General features: G+C 42.6%; 2 protein-coding genes across 2 annotated transcripts in view; both read right to left on the bottom strand.

The window, feature by feature from the left end:
- Nucleotides 1-273: 273 nt before the first annotated feature.
- On the bottom strand, nucleotides 274-5,191 carry LOC139414233 (PAK4-inhibitor inka2-like). The gene is made up of 3 exons (XM_071162130.1): nucleotides 5,076-5,191; nucleotides 4,926-4,976; nucleotides 274-1,351 (listed from the first exon to the last, which is right to left on the bottom strand). Exons 2-3 carry the CDS (start codon nucleotides 4,926-4,928, stop codon nucleotides 404-406), a joined length of 951 nt encoding a protein of 316 aa, XP_071018231.1. The 5' UTR covers nucleotides 4,929-4,976; nucleotides 5,076-5,191; the 3' UTR covers nucleotides 274-403.
- A 1,204-nt stretch (nucleotides 5,192-6,395) lies between these two features.
- LOC139413280 (guanine nucleotide-binding protein G(i) subunit alpha-2-like) overlaps nucleotides 6,396-15,569 on the bottom strand; it is a 163,454-nt gene continuing 154,280 nt past the window's right edge. The window contains exons 6-9 of the mRNA XM_071160475.1: nucleotides 12,502-12,631; nucleotides 9,622-9,775; nucleotides 9,002-9,232; nucleotides 6,396-7,378 (exon numbers count right to left, since the gene is read on the bottom strand). Coding sequence (XP_071016576.1) covers nucleotides 9,042-9,232; nucleotides 9,622-9,775; nucleotides 12,502-12,631 — 475 coding nt within the window. The 3' untranslated portion in view covers nucleotides 6,396-7,378; nucleotides 9,002-9,041. The remainder of the gene's footprint in view (nucleotides 7,379-9,001; nucleotides 9,233-9,621; nucleotides 9,776-12,501; nucleotides 12,632-15,569) is intronic.

Raw genomic sequence — 15,569 nt, 5'->3', positions numbered from 1 at the left:
CTATTTGTATTCAAATAGGCAGGTATTCAAAGGCAAGATTTCTGACTGCCATTATGTTGGTCAGTTGACAGGTAATTTAAAGAATGTGCTAGTGTTTATACCCAGATGTAATCGAGAATGTCACTACCTTTTTTACAGCTGAACCTAATTCTAAGCATGCATTATTATTCCATTAGTCATTTAAGAATAAAACTTAATAGTTAAAAATAAAACTTAATAATAAAAAAGAAAACTTAAGGAAACTTAAAAGTTAATAATTATTGCAGTCAACACTTTTTCCCATTTCAATAAAAAAAAACTTTATTATTGTAACAATTTCAACATTATTTCCACATAAAGCGCATATAAAAAATAAAATAACATTAGTCTGTGGTAGGAGTCCGTAGCTGTAACATCACTCAGATCAGATGTACCCGATAATGTCATTACATATGATAGGTTGTCGGCTGCCTGTCTTCATGAGAGCGTTGAACTGGTAGAAGTCCGTCCCCAGTTCATGCAGGCCTGTGTGGGATTGGTGAAAGAAGGGTTTGCGTGGCTGGAAGCCTACAGGGCAGGACATGCGTTTCGGGGCTGCCGCGGCTCTACTGACCCTGGTGGAGTCTGCTGGTCTGGCCCTCATCTCCACGCTTTTTGACATCCCCGCCAGCTTCCTCCTCATGTTGACCAGGAGGTCCTTGGCCAGGCGCCGGCCTGCGTGGGGCTTGAGTTCTGCTGGCTCAGGACACTCTGGCAAGTCCATCCAGTTCTTAATGAGGTCAGCGAAGCTGTTGTCCCCCAGCACCAGGGGCTGTCTGTTCCTGCTGCGGCTCAGCAGTGACGTGGTCCAGTCCTCCGGGTCGCTGCTTGCCTCAAATGACGTCCAGCGCTCCAGACAAGCGTCCGACGTGGACTTGGGCCGGATCCGGTCGGCAGAGCCCACTCCCCGGTTGGTTCGGAGGCAGGCAGAGTTAGACACCCGTACATTCCTGGTCCTCCTGAGCACCACGCCGTCATCCTGCCAGGACGCCTCTGAGTAGCCTGAGTCAAACTCCATACTCTTCTCACTGCTAGGGGAGCTCTGCATTAGCCGCTCCTGCCCATCCTCCTCCACCTCTTCTTCCTCCTCCACGGGGCTGGCCAGGCAGCAAGCTGAGTCATAGGTGCTGGCCTCGCTGGCCTCAGAGATGGGTCTACGGAGGCATGTCAGGCGCTCCCGCTGCTGCGCTCCCCGCTGGCAAACGCGCGTCACGGCGTCGAGACGGCCGGAGGGCTCGCTGAGCGGCCTTCTCATGTGTTTCAGATCCTGCAAGGACCTCATCATGTACTGCATCTGGTCCACCAAACAGTCTCCAGAGTCCCGCAGACACAGCTAGAAATACAGGGAGAGAGATATAACAGGTTGGTTACTGACAGACTGAAAACACTGACTACTCCATACATGGTTTAAGAACATTTCAGAACAAAATGTGTAACAGAGCACTTTTACAGAAACAAATGGACCAACTCTTGGTCCAAAATCTTAAGTAGTTTCCTGTGCTTCTATCCAGCACTGCACCAAGATTCTAATCAGCTGAGATCAAACGCTGCAGCCGTACCACCACCACATATCAAGTCAGACATTCCACCTAAACCTCAGAGCAGCTTTATGGAGAAGCTTCTCAGCGGTATGCTCTGAGTTGATTAGAATATGGCTTGTGGGAACAGGATGTACAGGGAAACCCTCGCTGCCTCTTTCGGTTGGACAAACTAGAGACTGATACATTTTTAGAGGCACTCAGTATTACACATCCTTTACTAAACACAAGAATCACAGGATGCCTTCGGGATTAGCCCATGTTGTCCGGCAGGAAATGACATCACCGTTCTGGAATTACACAATGGGAGTAAGAAACCCCATGTATGAATCATATCAAAGTCATCACCAAATCATCTGAAATATAGAAGTCTGAATGACACAGTCTGAATGACACAAGCTTCCATAGCATTCAGTTGCATTACAACAATATTCTCAGGATGCCTTAACAACCAGATGGTTTGGGAACCACCACTGAATCCATCTTATCACATCAAGGTTAAAAGGTGACAAGGCAACACTTCAAGATCAATCCCATTCACTCGGGTGTTGTAGCGAACAGAACACAGGCTACTGTATGCACAGGACATTTCTTGTTTAAAAAACATTTCCCCCTGTACTACAAATCACCAAAAATAACAGCTTTAGAATGATGCAATTTGTTCAACTTCCATTTGTAATAATCCTACAAGGTTTTTCCATGTTTTGTAGCATGCATGTGTAGCATGTTTGTGTTTGCTACCTCTCAACCCTCATCCGTCTTAGGCCAGAGTGCTGTTTGGAGTGAGGAGAGTGAGGAGACCAAATCAGCAGAGACGATGCCCTGATGTTATCACAGCTGTGGGAACTTAACCATTTGGCTGTAGAGGAGAGCTCTGTTTGACAGAGTGAGACAGGGCCTTGGAGGCGCATGAAACACTGAAAGGTCTGCCATGTGCATTGTCCTTCACAATAGTGTGGAGGTCTGACTCATCCAGCTCAATACAATACCCCAAAAGGCTCGGGTGATACAAATTGTGCCCTAAATCGAATCTCGGAGAGAATCTGAAAGAGGCACATAAATATGTTGCACATTTCCATAAAGGATTTACCTCAGGGTTTTTTACCCAAGAGGCTCAGACTTTTCGGTTTCCATCTACACGTGTCTCATGGCTCTGGTGGACCCGCTCTAACCTGGGACCAAAGCCAGGCCACCGGTACTTTCATTTACCTAACAATGGTTCACTATGAACATCAACACCTTCTCACAAAGCAACTGTTTTGATTCTGCTCTTCACAAGTCCCACTGTCAGCCCTAGATATGGAAACCCAATTTCCCTAGCATAACATTAGAGCGTATAGTGTAACACTGGCGTTACAGTCAAAAAGCAGCAAAACTGTACCCTGCAGCCTTCCATTACTGTGGTGTTATTAAACACCGGTAGAGAGCACCAGTCAGTCATTGGTTAAGGTAAGAGATGCTCCAAGGCCAAATCGGAGGGCCTGTTGTCCGGACCTCTGGCAGTCTCTATGGGGGCGCCACAGGGTTCAATTCTCGGGCCGACTCTCTTCTCTGTATACATCAATGATGTCGCTCTTGTTGCTGGTGATTCTCTGATCCACCTCTACGCAGACGACACCATTCTGTATACTTCTGGCCCCTCTTTGGACGCTGTGTTAACTAACCTCCAGACGAGCTTCAATGCCATACAACTCTCCTTCCGTGGCCTCCAACTGCTCTTAAATGCAAGTAAAACTAAATGCATGCTCTTCAACCGATCGCTGCCCGCACCTGCCTGCTCGTCCAGCATCACTACTCTGGATGGCTCTGACTTAGAATATGTGGACAACTACAAATACATAGGTGTCTGGTTACTGTAAACTCTCCGTCCAGACTCACATTAAGCATCTCCAATCCAAAATTAAATCTAGAATCGTCTTCCTATTTCGAAACAAAGCATCCTTCATTCATGCTGCCAAACATACCTTCGTAAAACTCTCTGTTTATTATCTATACATAGTCACTTTAACTCTACCTACATTTACATATTGCCTACATGTACATTGACTCTGTACCGGTACCCCCTGTAGGGTATATAGCATCGCTACTATTATTTTACCACTGCTCTTTAAATATTTGTTACTTTTGTTTATTTTCAAAACTGCATTGTTGGTTAAGGGCTTGTGAGTAAGTATTTCACTGTAAGGTCTACCTACACCTGTTGTATTCGGCACATGTGACAAATAAAATGTGATGTTATGTGGAGCTGAGCAATTCGCCCACCTCAGAGAGATAAAGAGGAGAACTGTCACTGAAAACAACTGCCTAACAAACTTTTTTCATAGAAAGCTCATTAGAGTATATCATGATCAAAGAACTACTGTTCTCACTTAATACTTTATACACTGCTCAAAAAAATAAAGGGAACACTAAAATAACACATCCTAGATCTGAATGAATGAAATATTCTTATTAAATCCTTTTTTCTTTGCATAGTTGAATGTGCTGACAACAAAATCACACAAAAAATGATCAATGGAAATCAAATGTATCAACCCATGGAGGTCTGGATTTGGAGTCACACTCAAAATGAAAGTGGAAAACCACACTACAGGCTGATCCAACTTTGATGTAAATTGACTGTATGTTTTGTTTATTCCATGTGTAACTCTGTGTTGTTGTATGTGTCGAACTGCTTTGCCTTAACTTTGGCCAGGTCGCGGTTGTAAATGAGAACTTGTTCTCAACTAGCCTACCTGGTTAAATAAAGGTGGAATAAATACATAAATAAACAAGGCCATATCTGTGCTACAGAAAAGACTCAGAAGGAAGGACTCCACACATATGGTGGAGGGAGGCATGTACAGAAATGATAATGACATGTCTATGACATTATTGATCCTTGATTAATAATCAATAACACATATATAACGAACCATTGAATATGTCTATTGTGAGTAACCAGCTAAAATATATTCTGATTTCCAGACATTTGCAACTGCATCGGCCAGAAATGACTAAGTAGCCTATGGGAAAAGTAAGCAATAAACAAGACAGTATTTCTCAAGAAAAGTTTGTTAAGGAAATGGATTTAGGCCTTAAAGTTCAAATGGAATAATAACAAGAGTTTGTCGTCTTTCCAACAAATTGTCGTCTTTAACTTACAATTATTCTCAGCTGCTCTGTATTGTCTAACTGTCACCGGAGGGGCGTAAAATTATAAGCGCCGAACATTTGGATTTATTTACCACAACATTCAGCCGCTCACGACAATAACCTCCCCGACTGTTCTGTACAACTGTTAGGATGAAATGTATAGGCACTTCACACAAAAGAATACATACAATCATCTACAAATAACAATCTGGAAATGTTACAAAATAAACTTACCATTGCTCTTGTCGTGTCTGATTGTATGAATTCCAAATTGATTACTTTATCCTGCAAGAAGACAATAATTATTCAGCATACAAAATTATGTTCTCTAGCGCTAAATTTGCCTAGCCTATAGGATGCATTTCTCTAGATCGGGCTACTTACATCGGTGAATAATTGACTCCTCTGATAGAACAATTAATCCAAAGCGGTTGCAACTTTCTCAGTAAATCCGATGTCCACTCAACGCCCCTCAGACAGTAGAGTGCATGTGTTTGTAGGGCCGGCCGTGTACTTTGTGAGCGCAGTCTCTTACCACGCAGCCAGTCAACTGCGCGCATCGCAGAATGCGCCAATAGCAACGCGCCTGAAATACGACCCAACACCTAAACACCGCGTCAAAACATCTCCCTCAACTGAGAAGTTCTACTGTATTGTGCGTGGAATTAAAACAATTGCCAGGACTTCAGATTTCAGTCATGTGTCAATCATGGACGAGACGATGTTTTTTAAATGATTTGTCTCAGACTGGGCAAGGAGACACATAGCCCATCAATCGTAGGGACAGGGTCTAGCCTATAACATAGACTACTTATCACAGTTTGGAGTACCTAACTATATTGTTTGATGTTTTCTCTATTATCATAGGCTGTTAGCCTACACAGTCCAACAGACAATTTTGGATTTAGGCTTCTTCACCTATATGCAACTTCAAAGTTGCCGCAAAACTCGCATGATGCTTTGTTGAAAAAGGTCTAGACCTACCTAGTTTATGTAATCAGTTGCATTTCACTATAGAGAAATAATAAGAAAAACCTTTCATTTCCAACACAGTGAATAAAGGGCACTTCTCGTGTGGATGCAGTTAGGCTACATTTGATTTGAAGCATATAGAGGCGAGCACCACCTGACGGATTGTTCTGGAACCACGGAACGGCTCGAAGCTTGAACACTCAAACTACCCCCATCCTATTTTACTCGCTGATTTACCTGAGCGCCTGGTACCCTGGGCTGTTGGGAGTCCATTGTTGTCCCAATGCCTACACCATTCGCTGCATTCTTTACTTAATGGCAGTTTTACAGCGCAAATGCTGGAGCTGGACTGTTACATTGTCCCCAATCAATTTATTGGATTGAGCAAGACTGCACATCACGGTCTGTATAGGCTTAGGCAGATCATGTCCATAGCTCTACATTTGAATGTACAAGCCCCTCCTCATCACCCTCCATTGTCTGTTCCTCATGTATATGAATATTCCATGTAATTGGGGGATGAAGCATTGTTGGCACTGTTGATACATTCTCATTTACATTTGTGTACATTAGGATGGACGTGCAATGTTTACCTTATGGGGATGTTCTACTTACCTTTAAGACCCTAATTAAATGTGATTAGCATTGCTATGCCATGTTCAAAAGGGCATTCTTACAGTGGAATCTGTAGATAGGTCCAATTATTCTAGAGACACACCAGGAGAATGGTAATTGAGGTGATCCAAACTTTATTTAAATGAAACAATAGTAGGACTTTCAAAGCGTTTGAAATATTTACCAAAACACTATCATTGTTCATTTCTTTCTCATCGCTGTGATATATTATGTTACCTCTTTATCCGCCGTGTGAATAGTATGGGAGTAGAAATAGCCCTAATTCACACTATGGAGAAAGCAAGTCTCTAGATGTAACAGGTGTAAACATACATCAAGGCACAAACATACTGAGAAAAGACCTGGGATGAAAACAAAATATGCCAATGTTTGGAACATACGTATTCAATATTGTTTTAAAAAAAATCTTGAATGTTTTTTTTATCTTCAAATTGATACTTTTTTCTTGACTCTTTGTAATTGTTTTCGAAGGAATGTTACATTGTGACGACTAAAGAAGTACAGCTATGATCGTCTACGGACAGTCAAGTGTAATAACGATAATAAGTGATATGATACAGCATACAACGTTAGTATGTCATGTAAATATTAGCAAAAACGTGTTCCTCTCAACTCATGTTCTCTCTCCATACTTGTTTCCCTTCAACAAAAAAAAAGCTTTATGCAATTGAACGTTTCATAAAATGCCGACATCTGTTAAAGTGAATGTAAAGTATATAAAAGTTGTTTCCTCTATTTTTCTAACCTCGGATAATACTTATAAAACAACAAAGAAAAGAGAAGATCAAATTCAGACTTGGCAGAAGAAGAAAAAAGAGACCCTTAATCAAATTAAATATCTAACATGCAACGAAAATAAACAAGCGTACACAAGAGGGAGAGGATGGACATGACAGTTGAGAATCAGTGATCATTGGAATAATTCTGCAAGGCTTTTTCTCCCAACTTCTCAGTTTGTTATGTTTTTTTTCTTCCCATATAGAAAAGCAGGAGCTTTCAAGGCCGGTACAGTCTGTCTGTGACGGTGGTGTGTCTGTCCACTCTATCCCCCAGGCAGCAGATTCATTGTACAAGCATTCCTGGCGAAGAGAGGCATAAAGAGTAAGCTAGCCCAGACATGGCTGAGCAAATGTGTATTAAATATGAGACGTGTAGTTTGTGTATGTATGTATGTATGGTAATGTCTTACATGTAAGACATGCAGGGGGTCTATCTATGATGTACTGCTGAGTCAATTTAACCATCAGAAAACAAAATCATACATCATGTACAGTTAAAGTCGGAAGTTTGCATACACCTTAGCCAAATACATTTAAACTCAGTTTTTCACAATTTCTAACACTTAATCCTAGTAAATATTCCCTGTCTTAGGTCAGTTAGGATCAACACTTCATTTGAAGAATGTGAAATGTCAGAATAATAGTAGAGAGAATGATTTATTTCAGGTTTTATTTCTTTCATCACATTCCCAGTGGGTCAGAGGTTTACATACACTCAATTAATATTTGGTAGCATTGCCTTTAAATTGTTTAACTTGGGTTAAACGTTTCAGGTAGCCTTCCACAAGCTTCCCACAATAAGTTGGGTGCATTTTGGCTCATATTCCAGAGCTGGTGTAACTGAGTCAGTTTTGAAGGCCTCCTTGCTCGCACACGCTTTTTCAGTTCTGGCCACACATTTTCCATAGGATTGAGGTCAGGGCTTTGTGATGGCCACTCAAATACCTTGACTTTGATGTCCTTTGAGCCATTTTCCCACAACTTTGGAAGTATGCTTGGGGTCATTGTCCATTTGGAAGACCCATTTGCGAACAAGCTTTAACTTTAACTGACGTCTTGAGATGTTGCTTCAATATATCTAGATAATTTTGCCTCCTCGTGATATCATCTATTTTGTGAAATGCAACAGTCCCTCCTGCAGCAAAGCACCCCCACAACATGATGCTGCCACCCCCGGGCTTCACGGTTGGGATGGTGTTCTTCGGCTTGCAATCATCCCCATTTTTCCTCCAAACATAACAATAGTCATTATGGCCAAACAGTTCTATTTTTGTTTCATCAGACCAGAGGACATTTCTCCAAAAAGTACGATCTTTGTCCCCATGTGCAGTTGCAAACCGTAGTCTGGCTTTTTTTAGGTCTTGGCTGATTTCTTTTGATTTTCCCAAAGAGGCACTGAGTTTGAAGGTAGGCCTTGAAATACATCCACAGGTACACCTCCAATTGACTCAAATTATGTCAATTAGCCTATCATAAGCTTCTAAAGCCATGACATAATTTTCTGGAATTGTCCAAGCTGTTTAAAGGCACAGTCAACTTACTGTATGTAAACTTCTGAACCACTGGAATTGTGATACAGTGAATTATAATGTTCCCAGTTATGACTCTGGCCCTGTGTTTTGTGCAGTCATGTGACATGCCTAGATTATAACCTTTATTTAAAGATTTTTCAGCCAACAGTCCAGCACCATCCTTAGAATATTTTGTTCGCTTTTGGTGTGATGCTAATGTACGGATAAGGCTTAAAATACAGGATAAGATATTTGCTATGACACATGATTCCGCAAAACACAGGGCCCTGGTCATCACCATACTGATGATTTAGTCCTTTCTAACATGGTCATCTCATCCCCAAAAGAGATAATGGGCTATATCATCAGCATTGGATTTGATGTTTGGTTTTCCCCTAATCTTTGTCCTCACCTTAGCTCCTCCTCTGGCCCCGCCTCCCCTGGCCCCGCCTCTAGAAGAGACCACAGTCCTTCAGGTTGTTCTTGATGATGACGTCGGTGACGGCGTCAAAGACAAACTGGACGTTCTTGGTGTCGGTGGCGCAGGTGAAGTGGGTGTAGATCTCCTTCGTGTCCTTCTTCTTGTTCAGGTCCTCAAACTTAGTCTGGATGTAACTCGCTGCCTCGTCGTATTTGTTGGCTCCTGAGTAGTGAACATAGTCAACATAAATGAAGCATTATAGCATGTGATGAGATGCCAGACATTACTGATTGATTCCAAGATAATAAAAAAAACACTATTGATGAATTATAACTTGACATCTATTGGAAATCATCACTGGCGTGCTCAATATCCCCCAATATTCTGCTAGAGCTACTACTGCTGCTGAAATCGCAACAGCCTCAACAATCACAACTATATCATTTCTCTGTCAGAGCGCAGTGCAATCCGCTGTATGTCGCAGTGGGCACACACTGGTTGAATAAACATTGTTTCCACATCATTTCAATGAAATGACGTTGAACCAACGTGGAATAGACGTTGAATTGATGTCTGTGCCCAGTGGGGGACACATTGGTAGGATTCTCTACCTGTGTACTCGGGGTAGCAGATAGCCAGGGGGCTGCCTGTAATCTTCTCCTCAAACAGATCCTTCTTGTTGAGGAAGAGGATGATGGAGGTCTCTGTGAACCACTTGTTGTTGCAGATGGAGTCAAACAGCTTCATGCTCTCATGCATCCGGTTCTGGTAGACAGACAGACAAATACTGGGTCCCATCGCATCCAAGGATAAAACATAAAATCTGCCACCAGGGGGCAGTAACTCCTCACATTTCAAATCTAGCTGTATAGGGTAGTGGTACATTATGTATTTTGTGAATGTGTCAATGCTTTCTCCTCTCTCACTGCAGTAGTAGCGATAGAGAAGCTGAGAGTGTGTCTTTGTGTTGGGGATATGGTTATAGGAAGTATATTGTTCAAGCAGACTGTTAAAAATGGATTAATGTGCCATAGAAAAAAGGACTGATTAGTAAAAACAGGTGAAAGTCTTCATAACATCCATAGAAATACAGCAATGGTCTATTTGGTCTTAAGAATTAGTGAGATATAACTGCTTAACAAGACTATTGAATTAACGTAAGATGCTACACTCTCTAACAAAATGCAGTGTCTGTGAAGTAGGATGGCTCCTCCCATCTTATTTTTTCCCGGACTTAAATAAGTGGTGTATTGATTGGATGCTTCACACCACAGTGAGGGAAACAAATGGCTCATTGCACAGCAGTTTGATGATATCTCAGCAGCTTCAACTGCTCTTCAGGTTATTAAGTCCTCAGCCCAAACTTACTCTAAATATTGTGTGAGCGGTATATCAGTGTGGTGTCAGGACAACAACCTCTCCCCCAACGTCAGTAAGACAACGGAGCTGATCATGGATTATAGGAAATGGAGGGGTGAGCACTCCCCCCATTCACATCGACAGGGCTGAAATGGAGTTTCAAGTTTCTCAGTGTCCACATCACTAAATACCTATCAGGGTCCATACACACCAACACAGTCGTGAAGAGGGCACAACAACGCCTCTTCCCACTCAGGAGCTTGAAAAGACTTGTCATGGGCCCTCAGATCCTCAAAACGTTCTACAGCTGCACCATCGAGAGCATCTTGACAGCCAACTGCTTTGACCGCAAGGTGCTACAGAGGGTAGTGCATATGGCCCACTACATCACTGGGGTTGAGCTGCCATCCAAGACTTCTATACCAGGTGGTAAAAGAGGAAGACCCAGATAATTGTCAAAGACTCTAGCCACCTAAGCAACAGACTGTTCTCTCTGCTACCGCACGACAAGCGGTTCCAATTTGCCAAGTCTGGAAATAACAGGACCCTGAACAACTTCTACCCCAAGCCTATGCAAGACTTCTAAGTAGATAATCAAATGGATACCCAGACCACCTGAATTGACTCTTTTTTTGCACTAACTCTCTTACATGCAATCTCCATAGCCAAACATTGTCAGTAGAAAGGCCTTGAAGAGCTCAGTGACAGTCAACGTGGCATCGTTGTAGGATACCACCTTTCCAACAAGTCAGTTTGTCAAAATTCTACCCTGCTAGAGCTGCCACGGTCAAGTGCTCAGCCGCGAACGGCTCAGCCGCGAAGTGGTAGGCCACACAATCTCACAGAACGGGACCGCCAAGTGCACGCAAATATCAGCTGTCCTCGGATGCAACATTCACTATCAAGTTCGAAACTGCCTCTGGAAGTAATGTCAGCACAAGATCTGTTCTTCGGGAGCTTCGTGAAATGCGTTTCCATGGCCGAGCAGCCGCACACAAGCCTAAGATCACCATTCACAATGCCAAGCGTTGGCTAGAGTGGTGTAAAGCTCGCCACCATTGGACTCTGGAGCAGTGGAAACACGTTCTCTGGAGTGATGAATCACACTTCTGGCAGTCCAATGGACTAATCTAGATTTTATGGATGCCAGGAGAACGCTACCTGCCCGAATGCATAGTGGCAGCTGTAAAGTTTGGTGGATGAGGAATAATGGTCTGGGGCTGTTTTTCATGGTTCAGGCTAGGCCCTTTAGTTCCAGTGAAGGGAAATCGAAACGCTACATTCAGCATACAATGACATTCTAGACGATGCTGTGCTTCCAACTTTGTGACAACAGTTTGGGGAAGGCCCTTTCCTGTTTCAGCATGACAATGCACAATGTGAGGTCCATACAGAATGGTTTGTTGAGATCGGTGTGGGAGACCTTGACCGGCCTGCACAGAGCCCTGACCTCAACCCCATCGAAATCATTTGGGATAAATTTGAACACCGACTGCCAGCCAAGCCAAATCGCCCAACATCAGTGCCCGACCTCACTAATGCTCTTGTGGCTGAATGGAAGCAAGTCCCCGCAGCAATGTTCCAACATCAAGTGGAAAGCCTTCCCAGAAGAGTGGAGACTGTTATAGTAGCAAAAGGGGGACCAATTCCATGTTAATGCACATAATTTTGGAATGAGATGTTCAACGAGCAGGTGTCCACATACTTTTGGTTATGTAGTGTATACAGTATATATATATATAATCTTATCTTTAACTCTGCATTGTTGAAAATGAACCCATAAGTAAACATTTCACTGTTAATCTACACCTGTTGTCTATGAAGGGTGTGACAAATAATATTTGATTTGATTATCAATTACATTTACACCCCTATAAAATAAATGAATGACCCCATTTACATTCATACCCTTATAAAATAACTAATCTAATCTATCTAATCAAATAGCCTACTCCAGTGCACATACAGTATATTATGTAGATTAGTAACATATGCTTTATAATATGTACAGTATATGGATGTTCTGTGTAACCCACATCATAATGACATGATGACCAGTAACGTGTGACCAGTTGAAAATGTGTGGATCATAGAAATATAGTAGGATAGGATAGGTGACTCTTCCTCCTCACCATCTCCTCATCCTCAGCCAGCACCAGGTCATAAGCACTCAGCGCAACACAGAAGATAATGGATGTGACTCCTTCAAAACAATGGATCCACTTCTTCCTCTCTGAGCGTTGGCCGCCCACGTCAAACATCCTGCAGGAGAGAGAGAGAGAGGGAGAGAGGGATGGGGGGAAAGGGGGGGAGAGTAAGAGAGAGAAAGAAAGATGGAGAGAGAAAGAGAGAGATGAAGGTTGTAACACCAAAATAGGTAGCTTGAAAAAAAGAAAAAGGGGGTGAAGTTGATAGAGGAGAGAAGTAGAGAAGAAAAAGGGATTGGGAATAGGGGGGGGGGGGGGGATTGAGGGAGACATTCCGTCCCAGGCCATGCATTAACATTTCATGAGATTGTTCTCAGAACAAAGGCGGCTCGGGAGAGAGACAGAGAGAGATCCATTAGAGATGCTGGGCCGTGATAAAAGACCGCAGGGCCAACACAGGAAGCCCTCAGGGGCCATATGTATCAAGCATCTCACAATTGGAGTTGTGATCTAGAATCAAGTCCCCCCCCCTGTCCATATAATTACATTCATCGTAATTTAAAAGGCACAGGGGCAAACGCTTGAATTTTACTCTGAGTGGTCAGACGCTTGACACTTAAACACTGTAGACACATTACACTGTAACAGAGGCTCTACCAGGTGAACACGCCACACAGGTGTGAATACACTGGTTATCAGGGGATGCTGAGGTTATACACCTGCTCGAGCTGTTATTCCCGCTAACAACACAGCCTCTCTATCACACATTAATGACCCACTATACTACAGAAAGCTTCAACCTGCACACATGGGTTTTTACAAGATGAAGATGATCTAGTTTAGAACTAAGTGACAGGATCGACTGTCCCGTGGCTCTGTCAACAGAGTGAAATGACTTGGCATGGAATCATCTGTACCTCTATAATATTATCATCCACAGTCCTTGACAATGAGCTTGACATGTCCACCGTGAACAAGTGTTCATGTCCCATGTACTGGTCCACAAAGATCAGTGTGTATATAGAGGGACTGAGTCCAGTATGCTTCATTAGTTTGAGGTATTCATTAAAGAATGGGTAGTACTGTAATGCTGCTGCTGTTGCTGTTCTGCCTCTCTGGGGCATGGGCACAGGGAGAGAGTGGAGAAGTTGGAGAGAATGACATCACTCAACAGGGTCACAGGAATGGGGAGAGAACCACGGCTGCTGAGACTGCTGAGAGGCATGGTGGTAGAGCAGAGAGTGGAGCTGAGGAACATGGCAGCCAAAGTGACAGCCAAGTAGAGGAGCTGAAGAAAGAAGTAATGGATCAGAGTGAAGTGATTGTCACTAAGAGTGAACTGCACTTCTACAAGAGCGAAATAGAGGAACGGAAGAGCAAAGACGCAGCCCAAACAGCAGAACTATTCACCATGGGCCCGATTCAGACTTAGGAAACGTACGCCTTTCTTTTGCACAACTTTCCTATGCACTTCTCAGTAGTTGGTATTCAGACGTGGTTCCCTTGCGCGCACTGAATATATTTAATTCAACAGCTGCTCTCTATACCCCCCTCCCCTCCCCCCTCCCCCCTCCCACAATCGCATAAAAGAAACACACAGACCGGACAAGTAGGTGCTGGACTATATGGACTATGGTCATTGTAGTTAATTACCACATTTTCTGCACTTATGTCACGCCCTGACCTTGGAGAGCCTTTTTATTTCTGATTTAGTTCCCAATCAGAGGCAGCTGTCTATCGTTGTCTCTGATTGGGAATCATACTTAGGCAGCATGTTTTTTTCACGTCCTGACCTTAGTTCCTTTGTTTTGTCTTTTGTTTTAGTATGGTCAGGGCGTGAGTTGGGTGGGTTGTCTATGTTAGTTTGTCTATGATTTTCTATTTCTCTGTTTGGCCTGGTATGGTTCTTAATCAGAGGCAGCTGTCAACAGTTGTCCCTGATTGAGAACCATATTTAGGTAGCCTGTTTTCCATTGTGTTTTGTGGGTGGTTGTTTCCTGTTTAGTGTTGTTTTGTCTAGTGTTGCATATTTCATTAAATAATATGAACACTTATCACGCTGCACCTTGGTCCTCCTCTCCTTCCCCAGATGACAAGCGTTACAGTTTTCCACCCTAGTTTGTGGGATGTTGTTTTTGCACAGTAGCTGTATAGCCCTGCAGAACTTAACGTTTTTTTTTTCTCTTCTCCTTTGTTGTTTTTTGGTGCTCATTCTAATAAAGTACGATGAACACTTTCCACGCTGCGCTTTGGTCTCATTCCGACGATGGACGTAAGAACAACTTAACTATGTAGAATATTGGCCTGTTGGAAACTACAACTCTTATCTCTACAGAAGCTGTGCAATGTGCACATTGAGCTCACAGAACAAAATGGATTTCAAATAATTACACCGACTTGGTCAATTAGCTGTTTAAAAAACAGAACATTTACAGGAGTTCGCTGTCAGTGCGCATGGATTTCCATAGGATTTGGTCTCCAAATTTCGTCCCCTGCAAATTATGAAGCCAGAGGCCTACAGTACAATTAGAATTATGAAAAACCACATGGATATTTATACTTCACTGTGGAAAAGAGGCTGAAATACCAGTCTTGTTGACAAGCTTTTACTTTTGCTGAAATATGAGTGGTTTCACATTTGTCTCCAGAGATCATTAGGTAAAATATACGTAAACAATTGTCAATTAGCCTATATTTACAAACCCCTTATCCAAACAGATTACTCATTTACATAGCTTTTATCAGTTTATAAATTACAGTGCATGGAGTTGGTGTTATTTCTATCAGGAAAAAAAAAATGTAGATGTTGTTCCACTTGGAACCACTTGTGCTGATAAAATACAAATCAAAAGGTACACAGTATTTAAAAAGGATTGCTTTAGATAAATTAACAGAAAAATTGAATAACTCCCTGATCAAATTAGTAGGTGTGGGTGTGTTTTCTGGGGTTGAATTAAAGGCATTCAGTGTGCACAAGGGAGCCACAAACCTTGTTACTCATCTCCATAAGGTAAGTCTGAATACCAACTACTGAGAAGTGTGTAGAAAGGTGT

The sequence above is a fragment of the Oncorhynchus clarkii genome, chromosome 7 (assembly GCF_045791955.1).
Source record: "Oncorhynchus clarkii lewisi isolate Uvic-CL-2024 chromosome 7, UVic_Ocla_1.0, whole genome shotgun sequence".
Classification (NCBI taxonomy): Eukaryota; Metazoa; Chordata; class Actinopteri; order Salmoniformes; family Salmonidae; genus Oncorhynchus; species Oncorhynchus clarkii.
Note: the sequence above shows the minus strand (reverse complement) of the source record. Positions and strands in the feature narration are given on the sequence as shown.